The following is a 22,477-nucleotide window of genomic DNA, read 5'->3' on the forward strand; positions in this document are numbered from 1 at the left end:
TAGTGAACATTGAAAAATGTCATTTCTCAAGGACGTGAAGGAAACTTTTAAAGGTGCCAATGGCATTTGATGAAAAAAAAGTTTTACTCCTTCACTAATAGAGGAAAATGCATTAATCCATACGGAAAATGCTCTGCGCCGCGTGTTGAAACTCGAGAAAGCATGGGATTTAAAGTAGCTTTTTTCAAGTTTTGTGTTGTTATCGACATTTAAAAGGATTCGTAAAACCGTTTTTAATTTCTTTCCAATTTTATTACTCACAAAAAGGGAATTATTTGGATTTTTGAATTTTTGACGAAATTTAGTTTTTAGAAGAGGTAGAAAAACATTTTTTATTTTTGAGTTCTTATACTCAACTTATATTGAGTTTATTTGGTACTTTTCAAGAGAACCAGCCAGGTACTCAGTACAAGTAATAAAAATTTAATAGAAAAACCTATCGAATTCGTTAGAAAATTCTATTCAATTTTTATTAAACTTTCTATTCGCTTTGACTGATTCTATTGACATGTTCAACAGAAAAAAATCAATAAAAAAGTTAACAGAATTCGATTCTTCTATACNGCTTTTTTCAAGTTTTGTGTTGTTATCGACATTTAAAAGGATTCGTAAAACCGTTTTTAATTTCTTTCCAATTTTATTACTCACAAAAAGGGAATTATTTGGATTTTTGAATTTTTGACGAAATTTAGTTTTTAGAAGAGGTAGAAAAACATTTTTTATTTTTGAGTTCTTATACTCAACTTATATTGAGTTTATTTGGTACTTTTCAAGAGAACCAGCCAGGTACTCAGTACAAGTAATAAAAATTTAATAGAAAAACCTATCGAATTCGTTAGAAAATTCTATTCAATTTTTATTAAACTTTCTATTCGCTTTGACTGATTCTATTGACATGTTCAACAGAAAAAAATCAATAAAAAAGTTAACAGAATTCGATTCTTCTATACAATTTATTCTTTTCATATATTTTCTATAGAATTTGCTCGACTCAAATTTTCCAAGTTTTTTTCATTCTATTTTTCTTTTCTTTTCATAAAAAAAATCAAAAAAAAAACTTTGAAAATTTGGGCCGAGGAAATTCTATAGAAAATATCTCAATAGAATAAGTTATATAGAAAAATAGAATTCTATTGACTTTTTCTACTGAATATTTTCTATTGAACATTTCAACAGAATCGGCCAAAAACTAATAGAACAGTTCAATAGAAATTCAGTAGAATTTTCTAACGAATTCGATAGGTTTTTCTATTAAATTTTTTCGTCCGTGGATACTTGCAACAAGTTGTTTTGTGACTTCGAGAAAGTACAAAAATGTGCCTTTTCCCCAGAAACCTATTGGCACTGGGTACAAGTACCCGTTTCTACTGATCAAGAGTAATTTTTTTGTGTAGACTTTCAATAAAAATTCACTAAAAGTTCTTAGGGATCACTCGGGAACACTCGCTTTTCTCTACTAAATTTTAATTTTTTTGAAACCAGGCCTTGGTTAATTGGTACTCAGAGGTTTTTTGCGAGGATGTTTTTGCGAGGGGTCTTTATTTCTGCTCCTATTTTCATTATTCCAGCCAGTCTCTAATCCCAGGTGTGGTAAATCCAACTGATGACGTAGGAAAAGACGAGGGGAGAGAGCACATGAGTACAACAGCATCGATAAATATTCCTGGGGATAAAACGGTGACTAATTGTCCTCAGCTATTTTCCACTGAAATATCAACAATTATTTTCAATAATTTATGATTGAAATTGTTGCGTAGTACATCTCAACAGAAAAAAATCAATAGGTCTTTTACTTTAAATTTTTTTCTGCCAAAATTTCGCATGGTTTTACTCAGTATATCTTGGTTCGTCATGAAAAAATAGAGAGAAAACGCTACGAATAGTTATCTCTAGGAATTTTCACAGAGAAAATCTTGGCAGAATGAGTTTTGTGAAAGAATTTAATTCCTCAATTTTCTTGTAATTGCACTCTTCGGTCGAAAAGAATAAATTTCTGACATTTTTTCCATTCTATTTATCTTTTTTTTCTATTTGAAAAATCAAACAAAAAGTTTAAAAATTTGAGCCGAGAAATTTCTATAGAAAATATTTTAATAGAATAAACTGTATAGAAAAATAAACTTCTGTTGATTTTTCTCCTATAGAATATTTTCCATTGAACATTTCTATTCAGAAAATACGCGCAAATCAGTTACAAATAATTTTGTGATAGAATCGGCTAAAAATCATTAATTATTTTCAAAAAAAACCAATAGAATTTCCTAGCGAATTTGCTAAAAGTTTAAAAATTTGGGCCGAGGAATTTCTATAGAAAATATTTCAATAGACTAAACTGTATAGAAAAATAAACTTCTATTGATTTTTTTCCGATAGAATATTTTCCATTGAACATTTCTATTCAGAAAAAACGCGCAAATAAGTTACAAATAATTTTTCAATAGAATCGGCAAAAATTATTAAATATCTTTAGCAGAAATTCAGTACAATTTCGCAGCGTTTTCTCTTGGTTTCTTCATAAAATTTTTTAATTTCAGAATTGAAGATGTTTTTTACATTGCAGGCGATATCCCAAGAATTTTACCCTCCACGTGGATTTTCCGCAGCAGAAACCGATTTCATGATCAATCAGAACAGCCAAAAGCTGAATTGTTACCCCTCAAACAGTGGTCACGTGGTCGTGGACCCTGGGAGTGTACCCCAGGGGTACAAGATGAACTGGGTGCCCACTCCCTTCGTGGTACAGAACGGGAATTCCGGTTTATCTAATTCCTTTGGAGATTTCCTCGTTAAGACTGAGAATAATAAGTTTTTAAGAGTTCCAATGGCTAATGTTGGGGTTTTGATGTCTTGCAATTCCCAGAATATGCAGGGTTATCATCCATATCAGGTACTGAAGCATATTCTATTAATAAAAGGGTGAGACAAGCAGGGATACCCAAATCCATAATATAAAATTACCGTTAAATATTTTAGCCGTTTGGTTGAAGGCCCTCGGGCGATGGCCTATTGTAAGAGAGTTGTTTTTTGTGTATCTTTCTTATAATAAATTTCGTTAAAAATTAAAAATTAAATTAATTATTTTATCCGTCAATTAGTTAACATCACTCTTAAATTTTTTGATTATTTAAGTATCATCAATTTAAGGGGAGACCACTGTGAGTTTTAAAAATCGTGGGTTATTGGAGTGAGACTTTTCATGCGTTGAAAATCGATTATATAGATCTGAAAACAAATAATTAGTGCAAAAACAAATTTTTTTCATTGTTCGTTTGCCCGAAAATGCTTAAAATGCCAAAAACAGTCCAGGGCCTCCAATGTTTGAGCTACGAATGATTTTTTTTTCTCAAAATTTTCGGAAAAATATGTGGAATAACAATTACGGGCTATTTTTTTTTAATTCGCCTCTTACATGGCTAAATTTGCTTTTTTTGTATTTTTTTTACACCAATAGTAAATTTTTTTATATGAAAAAAACCTAAATCAGCTGTGTAGAAGTCGAATTCCAAAAAACTGGCTCGTAATTGTTGTTCCACACATTTTTCCGAAAATTTTGGAAAAAAAATCTTTTGTACCTTAAAAATTCGAGGCTCTGGACAGTTTTTTAGCATTTTAAGCGTTTTCGGGCAAACGAACAATAAAAAAATTTTTTTTGCACTAATTACGCGTTTTCAGATCTATATAATCGATCTTCAACGTATGAAGTCTCACTCCAATAACCCACGACTTTGAAAACTCACAGTGTCTCCCCTTAAATATTCAAATTTTCAACTATTTTATTAATCAGTAATTGAGGTAGGAAGATTGAGGATTATTAGTGTAATTGAAAATCCCCCTTTTAAGAAATTTGAATTATTCACTTGGTGGTAAATTTACAGTTCCATATTATCAAATTTTTAATTCATCATTAATCGAAAAGAAATAGATGATTAATATTGTACCATTTATAAAATTTGATCAGCATATTTTAAATCTTTATTAATGTGAGGGTCAAATCCTTGTAATATTACAGAAATTTAATATTAATGGTGATCCCTGGAACAAGGGGGAAGTCGCTTTTGTCTTCAGCACACGCACGAAGAAATTTAATAGAAAAATCTGGCGAATTCGCTGACAATTCCATTGGATTTCTATTGAATATACTATTAGTTTTTGGGTGATACTATTGAAATATTCAATAGAACATATTCTATACAAAAATCCAATAAAACTCGATTGTTCTACCTAACTTATTCTATTCAGATATTTTCTAGTTATGTTGTTTTGTTGTTTAATTTTCTTGATGAACAGAAAAGAGAAATAGGATGAAGAAAGCTTGGAAAATTTACGCCGAGGAAATTCTATAAAAAAATATCTCAAACGAATAATTTATATTGAAAAATCGAATTTCATTGACGTTTTCTATAGAATATTTTCTATTACACATTTCAATCGAATCGGTAAAAAAACTAATAGAATGTTCAATAGAAATACAATAGAATTGTCTAGCGAATTGGCTAGGTATTTTAATGCATATTTTTAATGCATAAATTAGCAATTTAGCTTCGAATGTTCATTTTGCACATAATTTTCTTCATTTATTGTTTTATATTATTTCTCAAAATCTAAGCGAAATTTTTGTCTCAACCTTTTTTGTAGCTCTCATTTTGTTCTACAAAAAATCTTCTCAGAGAATTTCTTCTATCACCCTTCAATTTCGAGATATTCATTAAAAACCAACATCCAGACAAAATTGATTTGAATCTCGTTATATAAAATCTATTCTACTTTATTAATGATAAAATTATCTCGGTAATTATCGATTTCAGGATAAAATATGAGAGCTTTTCCCCAGAAAATTGAATCCTCTGAGAAAAGTCTCTTAGTATTTCCCTCAAAAATCACTCGTTTAGGAAATCAAAACTCAAATATCAAAAATGTGAAAATAAAAAAAATTCAAATGATTTCATTTTTGTTCTTAGCTAATCCCAACTAATCGTTCAAGTTACTTATGCGAAAAAAATGACGTATCGAGTACATCCACATCCTCTCAGAATGCCCCGGCCTCCGAAAAAAATCCCCCATCCGTAAATATGGAATCCAAAGGGCCAAAAACGCAATCCAATGACGAGAATAACGAAATTTTCCTGCTCGATAATTTGACAGTCAGCAAGAGACTTGAAACTAGCATCGAACGATTTTTAACTAGAGTTAAAAATAACGTGGATTTGAACACTAAGAGGATCAATCCGACGTTGAAAAGAGCTGGAGTGTGTTCTAACGAGAGGAGAGAATTCTCTCATCCCAGGGGCATTAATTACTCTCAGAATGATGCTAATGATTGGGGGAAGAATTATTATATGAAAAACTGCGACATGGCAGTGCAAAAGAGGCAGTATTACGATTCAGTTCTCAATTTTCAACGTGCGAAGGGTAATTATTCATATATGAGAAAATTAAACGGAAAACTTGAAGATTTCTGTTGAATTTTGGTGAATTCTATCGGACGTCTGTTGGAAATTCTCTCAGTTTTCTGAAAAATTCAGTTTTTTCTTTTGTTGGAATATTCACATAAAATACAAGTGATTGGGCCTTTCGATCTATTTTTTAAATATTTTTTGGCCACAAAAGTTCCTGGAAATTTAATTTAAACAATTTGTTTTTCCCTGTATTTTTTATTTAAATTCAAGAACCAATACTTGAGAAATTTATAGTCGGGGATTTTTGCTGACAAAATACCAACAAAACAGATGATAGAGAAAAATTAAAAATGTATTGATTAAATATTTTGTTATGAATGTTTCTAAAATTAATCGAATTTTCAGGCATTTCCGATACAAATTTTCGCGGAAATCCTTCCTGAGTTTTTCCACGCATATTATGAATTTTTACCAATTACTATGATGAATTTCATACAATTATTGCTCAATATACTGAATTCTGTTACGAAATGGTGAATTATAACGAGTTAAATTCGAAATCTCTGATTTTCCCTGCATTTATCTCGAAAACGAATAGTCCTATGAAAAAATAGCAGAAGATATTTTTTAAAGCTGACAAAATTCCCGACAAAAAACGTTTTATGACATTTCCTTCTCAAACCACTCATTATCTAGATATCGTGATATTTGATAAGAATTGTTGAATTGACTCTGAGTTACATTTTTATTTATTCTGGATTTATTAAAAAAACAAGTGGTTTAGGATAAAATGTTAAAGGAATTCTTTTGCAGCTGACAAAATTTCCAATAAGAAATGTCTTACGACGAAGATTCAACATCTGAGAATTCACTTCTCAATTATTTCTAATTTCTCACTTTTCAATTATTTCCAATTTTTGTAAAAGAAATGTTTAAAAAATTATGCGTCTCCTCAACATGGATTAAACATTCGTCTCTCCCGCAATAGCTGTTACAAATCCATTGGCCCCAATGCCATCGACAAGCACATACGATTCTTCCTATTATGAATACCTGCAGCAGCAGCAGTGGATCTATCAGCACCAGCAGCGTTTAATCATGGGGCATCAGTATGCACAGAGATTAGTACAAACCGAGTTCTCAGCCCCTCGTAATCCCTACGGTCGATCCACCGAGTGGATGTCCCATTGCACAACATCCAGACACTCGCAAGAGGTAGACAGCAAAAATATTTGAATTATTGAGTTAAAAATTCAAGAATAAAAACTTGAAACCTTTGTTAATATTCACTACAGAAAAAATTCCGATGGACTCAGCGATAGCCATCTCCATAAATTATAATTACTGTTAAATAATCAGATAGTCAATTAGTTAATATCACTCTTAAATTTTAATTATTGAAGTAATCTTCAATTTATTTTGAATATTCGACCCGAAGAATAAATTTTTATTTATCCTGTAGCCCGATTTGAATTAACACTAATTTAATCTTGGGATTAAATTTTTTTTTGTCCCTGGAATAAATTTATGATACTCTCCCGGGTAAAATAATCCACCGCACATCCAAATTTGTTTTTTTCTTATCAGACGTTTTCGTTACCCGGAACTGGTGCAACCGAGCCTAAATAGTCAAATTTCGAATTATTCATTAATCAGTAATTGAGTTAGGAAGATTGATGATTATTTGGATAGTCAGATTCTTGATGATAAGAAAATAAAAATGGAATGAAAAAACTTCGAAAATTCCAGCCTAGACAATTCTATAAAAAATATCTCAATAGATTAAGTTGTATAGAAAAATCGAATTCTGTTAACTTTTTCTACAGAATATTTGCTATTACTCTACTATTTTCTCATCGATTTATAATATTTTATTTTGAATACTTCTAACGCTACTCTACCTAGGGCCCTGCCTTTACCTTTTTCTTTCCTTTATTTTATTTCAGTTTTTTAAAGAAAGTTGTACTATATATCCTTGGCTTTATGGCTTGAATAATTATGGATCAATTTTCATGGATTTGTAGCCTCCCCCCCCCAACATGAACTGTGACCAAGTCCACAAAAGTGCATTAAATAAATAAATACATAAATAAATAAGTAAATTTCTATTAAACATTTCAATAGAATCAGCCAAACACTAATAGAAAATTCAGTAGAAATCCAATAGATTTGTCCAGAGAATTCACTAAATTTTTCCATTAAATTTTTTCGCACTCAGAATAAATAATTTTTTCAGGCGTACGGAATACCCTCTAATGTTGGCTACTACGACACAAATTATCACCCAGATTACGAAGGAATGAGTCAGACTAATAATCCCGAGTCCTCGAAGGCCCAACAAGAATTGAAAAGTAATCTTCTGCAACACCAGAACCCAAAGTAAAAAAAAGAACAGGGAACTGTAATGAATTCCAAAGCCTCGATATTACATTTTCATTTCATCTGTATTGATCTTCCCATTTCACAAAAGAGGTACCTGCATTTATCCATTTTTCAGTGTACATAAATATATTAAAATAATTAATGTTAATAATTTAATAATTCGAATGGATTTCATCGTAAATTTTTCTTAATATTTTTATCCTGCTGAACTGAGTACATTTTATTCATTGAGACTGAGTCGAATTACCGAATGAAATTCATATCGACAATTGCTCGCAATTTAGTCAATCCTCATTAGTTATTTCAATGTACAGTGATTTATTACAGATTATAATCGGATTGTCGCAATGTCTTAGTACCTTCTTGGCTTTTTTTCGTAAAATTGGCGAGTAAAACGTGCGCGTGTATTTTCTTGGGTTTATTCTCCTACCTAGGAAATTAATCAATGAAATGAGTATTTAGTCGATGCTGATTATTCATTTTGGCGTTTTTTTACGCGACGACAAAGGGTCGTTTATTCAGTCGTGAAGTCTTGAAACAGAATTCGTCAAGTCAGACTAGGTCTGAGGCATAAAACATTCAATAGAGAAACCTAGTGCGTTCTCTAAGAAATTCTATTGAATTCTTATCGGCACTCTATGAGAATTCTCTTGGAGTTTTATTAGAATTCTATTGAAAAATTCTATTCATTTTTTGCGCTATTTCTATTTGAGCCGTTTTGTACCGAGAGATTTCCATTTTTCTATAGAATTTCGGTGGCATAAATTTCATAAGTTTTTCTCATAGTAAAATTCAGAAAATAAGGAAAAATTCCGTCCAAGAATTTTTACAGAAAGCAATCCTAAGGGAAAAACTAATTCAGGAAAATAAACATCTATAGAAATTTTTCATCAGACGAATGTATATTTAAAAACACGGGGAGACGTATAATTTTTAGTAGAATTGTCGCAAAAAACGAATTGGATTGGATTTTTTTTTGGAAAAAATATATATATAATATATATTATATATTACATTCTATTACAATAGAATTATCTAACGAATTCGCTAGGTTTTTCTATTAAATTTCTTCGCGCGTAATTCCCTTTAAAATTTCACTATCTCCAGAAAATTGAACTATTCAAGAGAAATTGACTTCTTCTACTCCATCACTTGACGACTGAATTCTCATCAATTTTTTTCCCTTCTTTATCACACATACAATTTAATTGTTGTGCGTTGAGAGATCGTTTTGCATTCCTAAAGTACGTATGACGAGTTTTTATCTCCATTTGCTTTTTCCCTTCCGAATTGAAAGATTGAAGAAATCATTGACAAAGTTTATAAAAATTATTCAAACATTTACCGTTCGTTTTTCGATTTTCCAATTGATTAAATCCCTTTTTCAATGAACAAATAATTAATTAACAATAAATCATTCCTTCGAAAAATCTAGAGAGAATTCCAGCTCCAGAAATTCCTACTGATTTTTTTCAATGCCCAATGATTTCTTCAGTCCAACAACTCTAAAAAAAATTCAAACACGAATCGCATCAATTATTATCCTACATCATCAATCGGCAATATCTGAGGACTTCAGTTACAAAATATATATTATATTTGTTAATTTCGAAGTCACCCCCAGCTATTTATTCACTCTCCATTCAAACAGCAAAAATTCCGTAAACTCTTTCAATTTTACAATTTCCATTATTTCGTCCTCTTTATTTTCTCTCTCAATTTTTATACAAGTTCTGCTCGCTGATGAAATAAGTTGTTGAAGTTTAAATATCACTCACTGAATAGTGTAGAATGTGAATAAACTAATTGTGAAAAATACAAAGTATTCGTGGAAACTTTGGTAACTAGTTTTTATTCGATTTTCGTAGCGATGAGATTTTTTCACTTTTCATTTAAAATCATTTTATTCGTATGATTTATTCATTTGGCAGTGAATCATTATTTTAAACATATTTTATGTTAAAGCTCGCCACCAAATAATGTGAGGATTGAATTTATGAATTTTATGAATTATTATTGATAATCAGATGTGGAATGATGAAACGTGATAAATCGATTCAGTTGCAGATTTAATTTGTTAAGGTTGTGTATTTTTTAATTATAATTGAAGTTAAAAATCAATAGAATTTCTGATAGAATCTCAGAATTTTTATGTTTATTTTCTTTCATACGAGTCATTTTACTGAGAAAAAAATGCCTGCACTATAGAAACATTCTATCAAGTGACAGCTCCAGAGAAATTACAATCATTTAATCTCAATTCAGTAGCGAAACAGCAAAACGGTTTAAGTAGATTTTGACTTTTGGACAGTCTTCAATGCATATCTCGAAATCTACGGCAGATGGCACAATTTTTGTTATGATCTTTTTTGTAGAGTGAATGGAGAGCTACCAAAAAGAGTTTAACGAAAATTTCGACATTTGTCTTAGATTCGGAGATATTGCGCAAAAACTCAGATGAACGATTTAAGTCGCTTTTGACTATTGGTCAGTTTTCAATAAATGTCTCGGAATCTAAGGCAGATAGTAAAATATTTGTTATATCTTTTTTTGTAGAGCAATTTGAGAGCTATCAAAAAGATTATAATGAAAATTTCGCTATCTCCCTTAGATTCAGAGATATTCCTCAAAAACTCAGCTGAGAGCTAAGTCGACTTGAACCGTTTTACCGTTTCGAAATTTCCTAATTCCTTTTCGCTGTATTTTAATTTTGTTCTCATAATAAAATTCAAGGAAAAGAACTTGGAAAATTTAAGTAAGATGGGGAATTCTCGTCTTCCCGCTGCTCAAAACTTTGCGATTGAATTGAGCTTTCGGTGAAATTTCATCATTCAAAAACATTTTTTCTAATGTATCACATATACTTAAATCTGCATGTATTACATATATAAAATCTCCATTCACTGTTATCCATTAATAACAATGTATCTACAAAAACTCCAATCTGCAAGGGACTAATTAATTCCATTTCATCATTTCACCCCTGAAATGATCGTTTGACAAAAAAATGAAACTCCTCGAATCTACACACGTGAGAAAGAATTTAATAGAAAAACCCAGCGTTTACTCCAAGGAATTCGATTGAATTTCTGTTAGATGTCTATAAAAATTCTATTGAAAACTCATTTTTTTGCGTCAATTCTATTAAAAATTATGAAACTGGCTTGTGCGTTCTTAACCCTCGACCACTTGCTGAACGAGCACGGCGCCGCCGGTTTGCGTTTTTTATATTGTAACGTATTTCCCGACGCTTAAAAATTCTGAAAAAATTAGAGTTCCTAGTTCAATCTTTTTATTAATAGTTGGCGTTGTCCGTTTTTTTTTCGGGAAATTTGTTTAGCGAAGAGAAGAACGGAACCGTCGAACGGACAGAAAAGCGGCGCCGTGCCGCCTAGTGCGAGTGAGTCTCTGCCGACGCCTCGAGCGGCAGCATTGCTACATTCACTGCCACCCGTGAAATGCGCGCATAGCGGTAAGAGCCAAGGTGGCAACAGTGCGCTCGGTTCAACCCAGCGGCGCTGCGCCAACTGTGCGACGGATGAAAGGTGGCGGCCGAGCGCGAGTGATCGAACGTTAAATAGATATTTGTTCGCAGAAAGACGTCTGTAGATATTGATTTTTCGCTATAATTCATTCTGTTGAGACTTCTATGAGAATTTGTGGGCATGAATTTTGTATTTATTTTATTTTATCATGAATCTAAAAATTTAGGCTCAAGAGTTTTTATAGAAGAATAAAAATCTATTGACTTTTTCCCATAAAATATCTGGTAATAAAGTACCACGATAAATTTGCACAATCTCCAATAGAAGCGACGCAAAGAACAAATAAATTTTTTCAATAGAATTCTGATAGAACTCCAATTCTTATACATTTTCAATCGAAATTTAATTTCAGAATTCAGAATTTCTCAAGGAAAGCTAGGTTTTCCTATCAATTTTTTTCACCGGTGCAATGATGAATTTAAACAAATTCTCTTGTTTAATAAGACTAAGTGAACACTCACGATATTTCATCTCAATTTTCTCAATTCTTACCTCTAAAATTCAATCGGTGTAATTAAATTCACTCATTATTGAAAAATCCAAAAATCCCTAAATATTCGTATAAAAAGGACGAGAAATTCATCATATGGACGAGATGAAAATCATACCTACCGAAAATTACTTGAACATTAATGAAACAAAATGACTATGCGAAATAATCGACGAAAAAAAATCGATTTCACCTTCGGCGGAATTAAGCCTTGGAATGTTCACACGATATGTTACTGACTAGGAAAATAAATCGGTGGTGAAGTGCTATCTTTCGAGATATGACATATGAAAAAAATTTAAAAATCTTCTTTCGCCTTTGATTTTTGTAGCAATTGTAGTGGATTTTTCACTGGTTTTTATTGAAAATCATGTAATTTTACGTTGTAAAATGATTTATTATTCATTCCACGATGTTGATTTCTCTAGACAATTCATTCGGTTGTCACTTTTCCAATAAAAATTCGCAATAAAAAATGAGTTTCTTTTTTTTGTGCCATTTAGTGATGTGAAACGAAAAAAAGGGATATAATAAAAAATAAAAAAAATAGCATAAAAATGAAAAAAAATTGTCAATTAAATATCATGTTTTTGTCAATAAAAATCTGCGAAAAAGTAGTACATTTTCAATAGGATCTCTTTGTGAAAATGAATTTTTTCATATGTAGTTTATCAACAATTCAATTACCCCCGACTTCATTATTCGCTGAATATGCTTAGAATAATCGCTTGGAAATTTTTTTACGGACGTTCAGAAGAAGTCTCCCGTAAAAATTCACCAATTCCAAGTTCCCAAGATATCCATAAGAATCTGTATCTGAACATCGAACTCCCCTTACCCCCCACTTCACCACCAAAATTAATACTGATTAATCACCTATTCACTGACCAAATCCACCCTCGCCCCCATTAATACTATATCCACCATCAAACTCACGATAAACACATCCACACACACAATAATAATAAAACCACCCATATAAGTACCACAGCACGTACGAAAAAATTTCATAGAGAATATGGAAAAAATTTTACAGAGAAAATCATCAGAATGCAATTTTTCCACGCAATTTATTCTACTGAAATATTTTCTATCAAAACTCCTCGATACAATTTTTTATTTATTTATTCAATTATCGGAGGGAACTTGAAAAATTTGTTGACTTAAGAACATTTCAATAGAATCGGCCAAAAACTAATAGAAAGTTCAGTAGAAATCCAATAGAATTTTCTAACGACTTCGCCAGCATTTTTTTACCAAATATTTTCATCCGCGAGGATAAATAATTTTGAGGATTAGTTAAAAATAGAAGGTGAGGTCACCGCCATCTTTAAAGCCCTTTCGGGTAGAGGGAGAGGGTACCCAAGCAAGATGGCGGCACCCATACCTTTCAACCACCTCGCACTTTTAAACACTTCTCAAAATGATTAATCCTTTTCAGCTCATCTTCAACTGGTTTCATCCACTTCCTCGAAACGGAACAAATTTTACATGCCATCCTCTAGATTTTTTCATCCTCTTTTGGTTGAAAATTCATGGCGCCAAATTTTCCCTGCATTTCGGTGACTTTGTTTTACTTCCGACGTCTCTCAAAGTAAATGCAAAATTACTCGAATGTCCAGTAAAAATTCAATAGAATTTCAAAATGATGAAATTTTTTCGTGCGTGAATTGAACAAAACATACCTACGACTGAACAAAACTCGATAAATACGTAGACGGCAGCACAATTTACAAGGCATTGATATACTTTGTACAAGATGTCCTTGGATTAATTTCTTTTCAAATCGTTCATAACATGCTTAATTCGCTGGAAGGATTGAGGGTTCATGGGAATGGATAAGGATCAACAGTTTTGCTGGAGCACGGTTGAACATCGTCAGGTGGTTGTCGCCACTGACTGGACCACATGGCGACTTCAATGGCCTTGGCAGCGTCAACTCGTTCAGCCTCAGTGGCTCCCTGCATCTCCCACTCCTTGACAGTGGCTGCTAAACAGCTCTGGAAATCGCTGTTAGTGCTAGTCCTCGATGTTTTTACTGTCGGTCCTTTGCCAGCATTAGCTCTTCGTGGCTGTGGCCTCTCAATCTGCTTGAGGGGCAACTTCTGTGGCACTCGTCTCCCAGTCGGTGGCTCCACTTTCTTCCCAGCAACACCATTCCCACTCGAACCACTTCCGTCTCGTCTTCTTCTTCGTCTCTTCTTCTCGAGATCACTCTCGTCCCTCTGCATCGTCTGGACCTCTTCGTCCTCCTGCGGGAGGAAGGCGTCTCTCGCTGATGCCCAGTGGTCCTTTCTCGATTTGTATTTTTCGCAGTTACCGTTCCCTTTACTCGTTGTGTTTGACTCAGTGTCAACGCTCTTCTTCGTTTTTTGGCTTTTCACCACCCAGCCTGACGCCGGCTTCGGACTCTTGTCTTTCAGGGTCATCTGGAATTTCATGAATGTCGCTTTTGAAAAATGATTAGAATACCTTTCGATAGGAAATTTCGTCTTGAAAAGCCCATAATTCTAGAAACAACAAGATTTTTCGTTTACGGGTAAGCGAAAAGGCCCTTTTCAGCACGGGGTGAACATAGCAGCAGCCTCAAAAAGTTTTTTTCGACCTAGTGACGAAAATAGATTTTTCACCCGCGGGAGGTAAAATAGAGGGACCTTACCCACGTGCTTACCACCATCGCCTTCGCTCTGGTGGTAATTCGGCACATGCGCACAACTCCTTTATTTCACCTCCTCAAATCAGAAATATAACATTACGCTTTCGTATCGAAATATAGTATTTTCATTCTATGCAACATCTCGGTCGAATTCAAAGATAGTGGCGATCGCATCATTTGCTTTGAAATTATAGCCTTAAAAAGCGTTTAATCATGGTGTAGTCGAGATTTAGTCGGAGTTTAGCCAAGGTTTAGTCGGGGTTTAGTCAGGGTTTAGTCCGAGTTTAGTCAGGATTTAATCGTGGTTGTGTCAGGGTTTAGTCGGAGTTTAGTCAGGGTTTAGCCGGCATTTTAGTCAGAGCTAAATCAGGGTTTAACCAAGGTTTCGTCAAGGTTTAATCAATGTTCAGTGGAAATTTAAACCAGTTTAATTTTAATTTAGTCGACGTCTGTTAGATGATTAACAAGGGCATATGGAGCTCACGTTAGACATTCGGGACATTTAGAGATCATATTAAGGTTTGATGGCGAATTGCTAATTTTTACAAAAAAAAAAATATACTTGATTTAGACCTGTGCAATGGGGCACTTGTTAAAGTTCGTATATATTCAAATATTTTGTTGTCACAGATTAATAAACTGTCCTGAAGAGGAGGGCGCATGGCACTCGTAACGTTGACAAAATTGAAAAAATGAAAGGATTTTTTTTATTTCGATTTTTTTTTATTCTTGTCTGTTCATGACCGTAAAATGGCTCAAAGGAGTTGTTCTAAATTGATAAACACAAACGGTTGGATAAATTATGGGAAGATTTCGGGGTTGAATAGAATAAAATTACCCCGGACGACGTGGAATCCACTGGCTTGTAAAGCTGACTCTGCGAATGATCATGGGACTGTGATTTGCAATTCACCCCAGTTCTTCCATGTATCCAGGAGAGTAAAAATGCGAAAAGTGCACAGGATACGGCTATGCCAGCCGCCACAGTGAGTTGTGAACGGGTGCGACGTGGCACCCATCCAGTACCGTGGTACTCCCATATCGAGAGCCCTAGCAAGCCACTGCCAGCTGTGTACGACACTCCGATGCCAGTGAATACCCAAAAATTCTGTGCAAAAAATTTATTTCTCATTTACAAGAGAATTTATTTATTCATTTAAAAATCACGTTTTCACGATACGTATGAAAAATTTAATACATAAACGGAGCGAATTTGCTGGAAAATTTTATTGAACTCTTATTGAAAATTCTATTAGTTTTTCGCTGATGTTATTGATAAATTGAAAAATTAATAAAGTTGATCTTTTTATATAATTGTTTGTAGTGAGACACGTTCTATGGAATTCCTCAATATAAATTTTTCAAGTTTTTTCCACGTAATTTTTTTTGTCTGATTAAAAACATCAAACAACACAGTTGAAAAATATCTCAATACAATAAATTATTTTTATATAGAAAAATCAAAATCATTTCGATTGTTCTAATCCTGCAGAATTTTTTAGTAGAATCAGTGAAAAACTAGTAGAATTTTCAATAGAAGTTCAGTCGAAATCCGATCGATTTTCTAACGAATTCGCTAGGAAATTCTATTTATATTTTTATTGAAACTATGGCAATTTTATTGTATTTCAATTAGAATTTTATGAAAAATCTGTTTTTCGACAATTCTATTGAAAATAACGCAACTTTGCTGTGCGTTTTTTTCAGAGATACTTCTTTATAGCAAAACAAAGTTTACAGATACTGATTTTTCCAAGTAACTTATTTTGTTTGCATTTTCTCAATAATAATTTTTGGGAATGAATTTTTCTCTTTTTGGGATTTCGGAATGTAAAACAAAAAACGATGGCGAAACAAACACGTACAATTTATGCGCAAGAATTTCAAAAAATCCAAATCTATTGACTTTTCTCTATCAGAAAAAATATAATAGAATTCGTTTAAGAAATTGAATGGATTTTCTCAGAGAAAACGCCAGATTTTTTATTAATCTTTTTCATACGTCTTTTAATGAATTAATCGATCAATTATTTACTTAATTAATCAACAAATTAATCATTTGAGGAATTAATTAATCGCTCAATGGACAAATGAATTGATCAAGTGATCGCTAAAGTTCGACTTTGAATTATTATATTCACCACTTTATCCCAATTGAGGGGGAACATGTAAACAACGTGTGTAATATCGAGGAAGAGAAGTAGAATTGTGACTAGGAGACAAAATACAGTGACAAATATCATGAATCTTAAGCGTCCGACGAGTGGCAGCATGAAGAGATTGACACTTGCTGTGCCAGAACTGCATAATGTGGCCAAACATGCTGCCGATGTTATCTGAAAGATGAAAAAACAATAATAAATGGATTTTAATCATACGCTCTTTGATGTCACGTATGAAAAAATTTAGAAGAAAATCCTAGCGCTTTATCCAAAAAAATCTATTGGATTTCTACGGGAAAATTCTATTTATTTTTTGCGCCAATTCTACGAAAAATTGTATAACTTTCACGTGCATTTTGCAGCAGATATTTGTTCATATTTTTACAGAACTCTAATAGAACTCTAATAATAGACTTCTTAGGGAGTTCTAGTAGAAATGCGATAGAATTTCAAAACAGAACTTTGAAAATTTAAGTCGGTGAATTTCTATAGGAAGATTTTCTGTACAATATCTTCTATTGAACATTTCTATAAGAAAACACATGAAAAAACTGCAGAATTTTTCAAAGGAATCGGCGAAAAATCAATGGAACTAATAGAATTTTCAATGGAATTCCGTAGAGAAATCTTCTCGTACGTGTGATTTATCGTGTATCATTTCCGTGAATTCATGCATTGAAATATGAAATATTGTATTTTTCTGGCGAAACTCAGGAGAAAAAGAATTCTGACGACACCTGCAAAAGTTTTGAAATGATAGAATTTTTTTCAGAATTTCAATAGAACTCCAATAGAATTTTTTGGAGTTCCAGTAGAAATTCAATAGAATTTCAGAATAAACTTTGACAATTTAAGTCGACGAATTTCTATAGAAAGATTTTACGTTGATTTTTTCCATACAATATTTGTTATTGAACTTTTTCTATGAGAAAACATATGAAACAGCTGCGGAAGTTTTCGATGGAATCGGCGAAAAGCTAATGAAAGTAACAAAATTTTTAATAGAATTCTATAGAAAAAATCTCTTCGTACGTGTGATTTATCGTCTATCACTTCCGTGACAGAATTTTTTTACAGAATTTCCAATTTCAGAACTCCAACAGAATTTTTTGGAGTTCTAGTAGAAATTCAATAGAATTTCAAAACAAACTTTGAAAATTTAAGTCGACGAATTTCCATAGAAAGATTTTCTATACAATATTTTCTATTGAACATTTCTATAAAAAAACACATGAAAAAGCTGTGTAACTTTTCAATGGAATCGGTGAAAAACTAGTGGAACTCATAGAATTTTTAATGGAATTCCGTAGAGAAATCGTTTCGTACGTATGATTTATCGTGTATCACTTCCGTAAATTCATGCATTTAAATATGGAATATTATATTTTTCTGGAGAAACTCGGGAGAAAAAGAATTCTGACAATACCTGCACTAGTTTTGAAATGACAGAATTTTTTTACAGAATTCAGAATTTTTATGGAGTTCTAGTAAAAATTCAATAGAATTTCAAAACAAACCTTGAAAATTTAAGTCGACGAATTTCCATAGAAAGAGTTTCCATTCATTTTCTCTATACAATATTTTCAATTGAACATTTCTATGAGAAACCACATAGAACAGCTGCGGAATTTTTCGATGGAATCGGCGAAAAACTAGACTAATAGAATTTTCAACAGAATTCCGTAGAGAAATCTTTTCGTACATGTGATTTATCGTGACTTCATGCACTGAAACATGGAGTATTGTATTTATCCGGAGGAACTCACGAGCAAGAGAATTCTGACGACACCCGTGGTGGTTTTAAGATGACCCTGTATGTCACAGACAAGTACCAAGTGGCTGGCACGTGGCCATGGCAGTGCATTTCCGGAAGAGCCATGCCGATGATTACCGTGGCCATAAGGACCATGGTAATTCTCATGTGAGTCCCACGAGTGGACGGTTGAGTGTACCCCTGGTGAATCCAGCTCCGACGAGTGGGAGCTTATAGCTCCCCCAGTTCGACTCCCTGCTATTATCAAAATACAAACATTAATTCAATTTCATTATGAATGAAGTGAATTAGTGAATTATCATTTCACTAAAGGTTGGAATTCCCTAGATCGTCAACCATCGTATAAAATTTAACAAAAAATCTACGAAAAATTGATCGTATTAATAAATTTTGTTCACAATTCTCAGTTTTTTTTACTAGAAATTATTTTTTATCGGATTTAATGCGCAGGAAATATTTTGCTGCAACTTTTTTTTCAATTTTGTTTTGCATGAACTCTGATTTTTCTCTTGTTGATTTATTGTGGCATCAGAAATAAAAAAACGAGTGATTTTTTCCTAAGAATTTCTGTAAGAAAAAACTCAAGGAAATAAATTAGAAATCCACTTGAATTTACAATTTACAATTCTCGGTTTCTTTGACGAGAAATTATTGTTATTTTTTTATCATTTAACAATACAAATTATTCTGTTGCAATTTTGGGACCTGAATTCTGATTTTTTTTCCTGATTAATCTTGTCAAGAGAAACAGAATAAATATGAGGAGATTTTCCCAAAAACTTCTGTACGAAAAATCTCAAGGGGATAAATTAAAAATCGAATAGAAATCTACTCGAATGTCTGTGCAATTTCCCTAGATTTTTCGAATAAAATTTGGTGATGCCGCAAGGGAGCAAGAGAAACAAGACAAGACAAAAGAACATCATTCTCTTATAAATAAGCAGCAAGACAATTAATAAATAATTTAATAATATAATAATAATAATAATTTTTATTGAATATTTCTCTGTGCACGACTTTTAAAAATCCTAGTAGTCTCCCCTTAATCTTGTCATGAGAAACAGGATAAATATGCGGAGCTTTTTCCCGGATGATCTCGAACAAATAAAAATATACAATATCCAATTTTAATATCAATAGAATTTCTCAGAATAACCGCTAGGATTTTCTATTCAATTTTTTAGTTTCGTCCTCCTGAGGCATCCCTAGTAAATTTTTTTCCTGCGTGTTATTAACATTGTCATAAACGTGTTGAATGGAGTAATTAAATCGACAATTGAAAATGTAAATAATACCAATTTCGAAGTCCTGTATGTCCTCGGGCCTTGAATACGCCGTTGGCGGTGGCTCCAGATCTCTTATTTCTTCCAACAACAATACTTCAATTTCGTCTGCAGCGTACAAATCCGAGACGGAGCGAAGATGATGCCGAGACTCGCTCATCACTCGGGGGTTAAATGTGTGAAATTAATATTCCCCCTCCCCCCCACCCCCCCAAACACTGATAACGGGTCCACCCAATGATTTTACGATTGAAAATCCTCGGGACTGGACCTGTCACAAATTCATCCCTTTCCACTTGACATTGAAGCCCATTTCAAATATCATCAAATCCAATTGTCCGATAATTCATTTTATCCTGGCAACACCCTCTGCAAAATATTTGAAAAACCATTTCTCGTCTGTCATCAGCACAATTTACCATTACATAAACAAACAAGTGGTGATGAAAAAAGTATTTCACAATGAGAGATTAAAATTAGTGCATTTGCTTCTCGAATGAGGAACATTGTCTCGTGCAGGAATAACAAATACAAAATGTTCCTCGGCATTGTTTAAAAAAACATGCAATACGACAATTGTCCTTAAATCATCAATTGTCAGTCAAGTTATTCCCACTTTGACATACTTGCCCGAATCATATTAAATACGTCAACAATAACGAGAGAGTAATGGCTACGAATATTTATTTGGAGTCGTTTAATTACCCAGATAAATTGTGAACATTGAAGTATCGTTTATCACATCTTTTTTCGTTTAAATATATTGTCCTCGTGAGCCTATGAACCTCTGGACTGTCGCCATTACCGCTCTTCAATCAACTCGTAAACCCCCTTTTTTCACATTGTCCCGTGAGAATGTAAAAGTTTCGAGAGATGTGCATCGGTGGAGGGATGTTTTTAGGGGTTGACGGTGGCATCGCGAGGGCCAATTGGGTTATCCGCAGGCTCATGGAGCGAAACTTCATTGGTGGATCGATGGAATTAAAGGGGAAAGTCGGGCTGATGCGAGGGTAGTCTAACGTGTCAGCCAATGGTGAGTTTACGCACAACAGGGGATGATAGTTCCTTGAATTTCCCGCTCTGCGGCGCGCCTGGAGCTTTCGGGGGGTAATGAAGGGTGGAGCTTTCACCTGTCGAGATCTCAAGGTCATTAACGATTTTTATTGGTGGTGAATAACGTACCGAATGTTGATGGATTACTGACAGTTGATACCTGTGGGTTCTTGTACCATCTGATGGTCAGTAACCCTCGGGTTACGGCTTTTCGTCGCCAAGAACGCATCAACAGGGATTTTAAATGCAATCGGAACCGCGGGACATTGAATGCTAATTACTATTGAATTCTACGTTCATCTGATGATTTAGTAATCAGTGAAAACGAGTCATCAAAGGTTTATTGAGAATTCATTAATGTCTGCACTGATTCCCGTGATTGATGTTGATTTTTGCAGCGAGTGTAATTAATCTTTCATCAAGCCTCCGTCAATTGATGTTCAGACGATTTTATGAGGGGCGCACTTGGGGGATGATTCATTTGAATCGTATTAATGAGATCATTTGGGATGGCGTGTGGGTGTTTTATTGGGGTTCTCGAATATATTGCTGATATGTATGAATGTCATGTTAGATACTAGTGTGATAATTCTTCTTGTATTTCTCGTAAAAATTCACTGTCTCTTCCATTTCACCGTGCTGCACAAGAGTTTTTCCCCGCATTTATAAAAAAAAAATTACTACACGGAGAGAAAAAATCGATAAAAATTACCAGAAAAAAAAACGTAAAAATTACGTTTCAAAACGTAATCCGCGAGCGAAATGGTACAAATTGCCGCGTAAGTTCTACGATTAATTCCGTAAAAATTAACCACCCGTCTGATGACTCACTGCTTTGGGGACAACAGGTCGTTCCGTAATTTTTCCCTATCGATTGAGGAATTTTACGGAACGGAACGTAGAAATAACTCACCAGCTTCATAAAAATTGTTGAACGTTCAAGAATTTTTGATTTTGAAGTCATAATAACTCGGGAAGTTTCTGTTAGATTTTACCTCTTCGGGAAAAATTACGTGAGAATTTCGTACTTTGTTCGATGATAAACCTGAGAAATCATTGAACGTTTTCGATTTCTTCTCTTCCATTCCGATAAAAATTGCCGGAAGACGATTCCCCATTGCGGGTTACGTGAGCTGTTCCGTAATTTTTACTGAATATTTCTATCCGTGTAGTGCAACAGTAATTTTTCTTGCTCTTTGCGGTACATTTCGCCTGGAAAGACCATCCGAACCCACTTAACTCTGCGAGCACGGTAATTTGTCTCGTACTTTTCTCTCCGTGGGGTGTCAGGATTCCCGAAAATAATTCCAACCCTCGAAGAAACAGATCCTCAACAATTCGACAGTCTGACGATGAGGTCAAGGGTGCCACCATCAGACTCGAAGAGCCCCTCGTGCATTAAGAATGCCAGACGCTTCCGCACAGGGAAAAAAAATTGAAGGATTCCAAGATTAAGGTTTGGTGGCTGGATGCAACGGAAATCGATCTTTGGGAAGTGTGGAATTACTCGTGGGGCGCATAGTTGCTAAAATTGGACACTCGAATCACGTACAAATCGAGGGGTGGGTGGCTATGGGGGCAGGACGACCTCCAAATAGTAATGATATTGGTAGTTTCCCATCATGACCACCAGACTACGAGGCGAAGTGACTGGCGAGTGATCACTGGACTTTAAGTTCAAAGGAAAAGTTTTTGAAAGAGAGTGTCTTATATCTCTCGCAAGTTCCCCCCCCCCC

At 33.7% G+C, this 22,477-nt stretch overlaps 2 protein-coding genes across 2 annotated transcripts; one reads left to right on the forward strand and one right to left on the reverse strand.

Moving 5' to 3' along the window:
• Positions 1–5,336: 5,336 nt before the first annotated feature.
• LOC107048831 lies at positions 5,337–7,779 on the forward strand. Its single transcript, XM_015272260.1, has 3 exons — positions 5,337–5,409; positions 6,385–6,611; positions 7,633–7,779. Exons 1-3 carry the CDS (start codon positions 5,337–5,339, stop codon positions 7,777–7,779), a joined length of 447 nt encoding a protein of 148 aa, XP_015127746.1.
• Positions 7,780–13,639: 5,860 nt separating this feature from the next.
• Positions 13,640–19,848, reverse strand: LOC107048946. Its single transcript, XM_015272401.1, has 5 exons — positions 19,701–19,848; positions 18,398–18,642; positions 16,611–16,805; positions 15,308–15,577; positions 13,640–14,242 (listed from the first exon to the last, which is right to left on the reverse strand). The coding sequence occupies exons 1-5, from the start codon at positions 19,846–19,848 to the stop codon at positions 13,640–13,642; spliced, it is 1,461 nt and encodes a 486-aa protein (XP_015127887.1).
• Between the last annotated feature and the right edge of the window lie 2,629 nt (positions 19,849–22,477).

Source organism: Diachasma alloeum, unplaced genomic scaffold (genome assembly GCF_001412515.2).
Source record: "Diachasma alloeum isolate Michigan unplaced genomic scaffold, Dall2.0 Dall_scaffold_00198, whole genome shotgun sequence".
In the NCBI taxonomy this organism is placed as follows: domain Eukaryota; kingdom Metazoa; phylum Arthropoda; class Insecta; order Hymenoptera; family Braconidae; genus Diachasma; species Diachasma alloeum.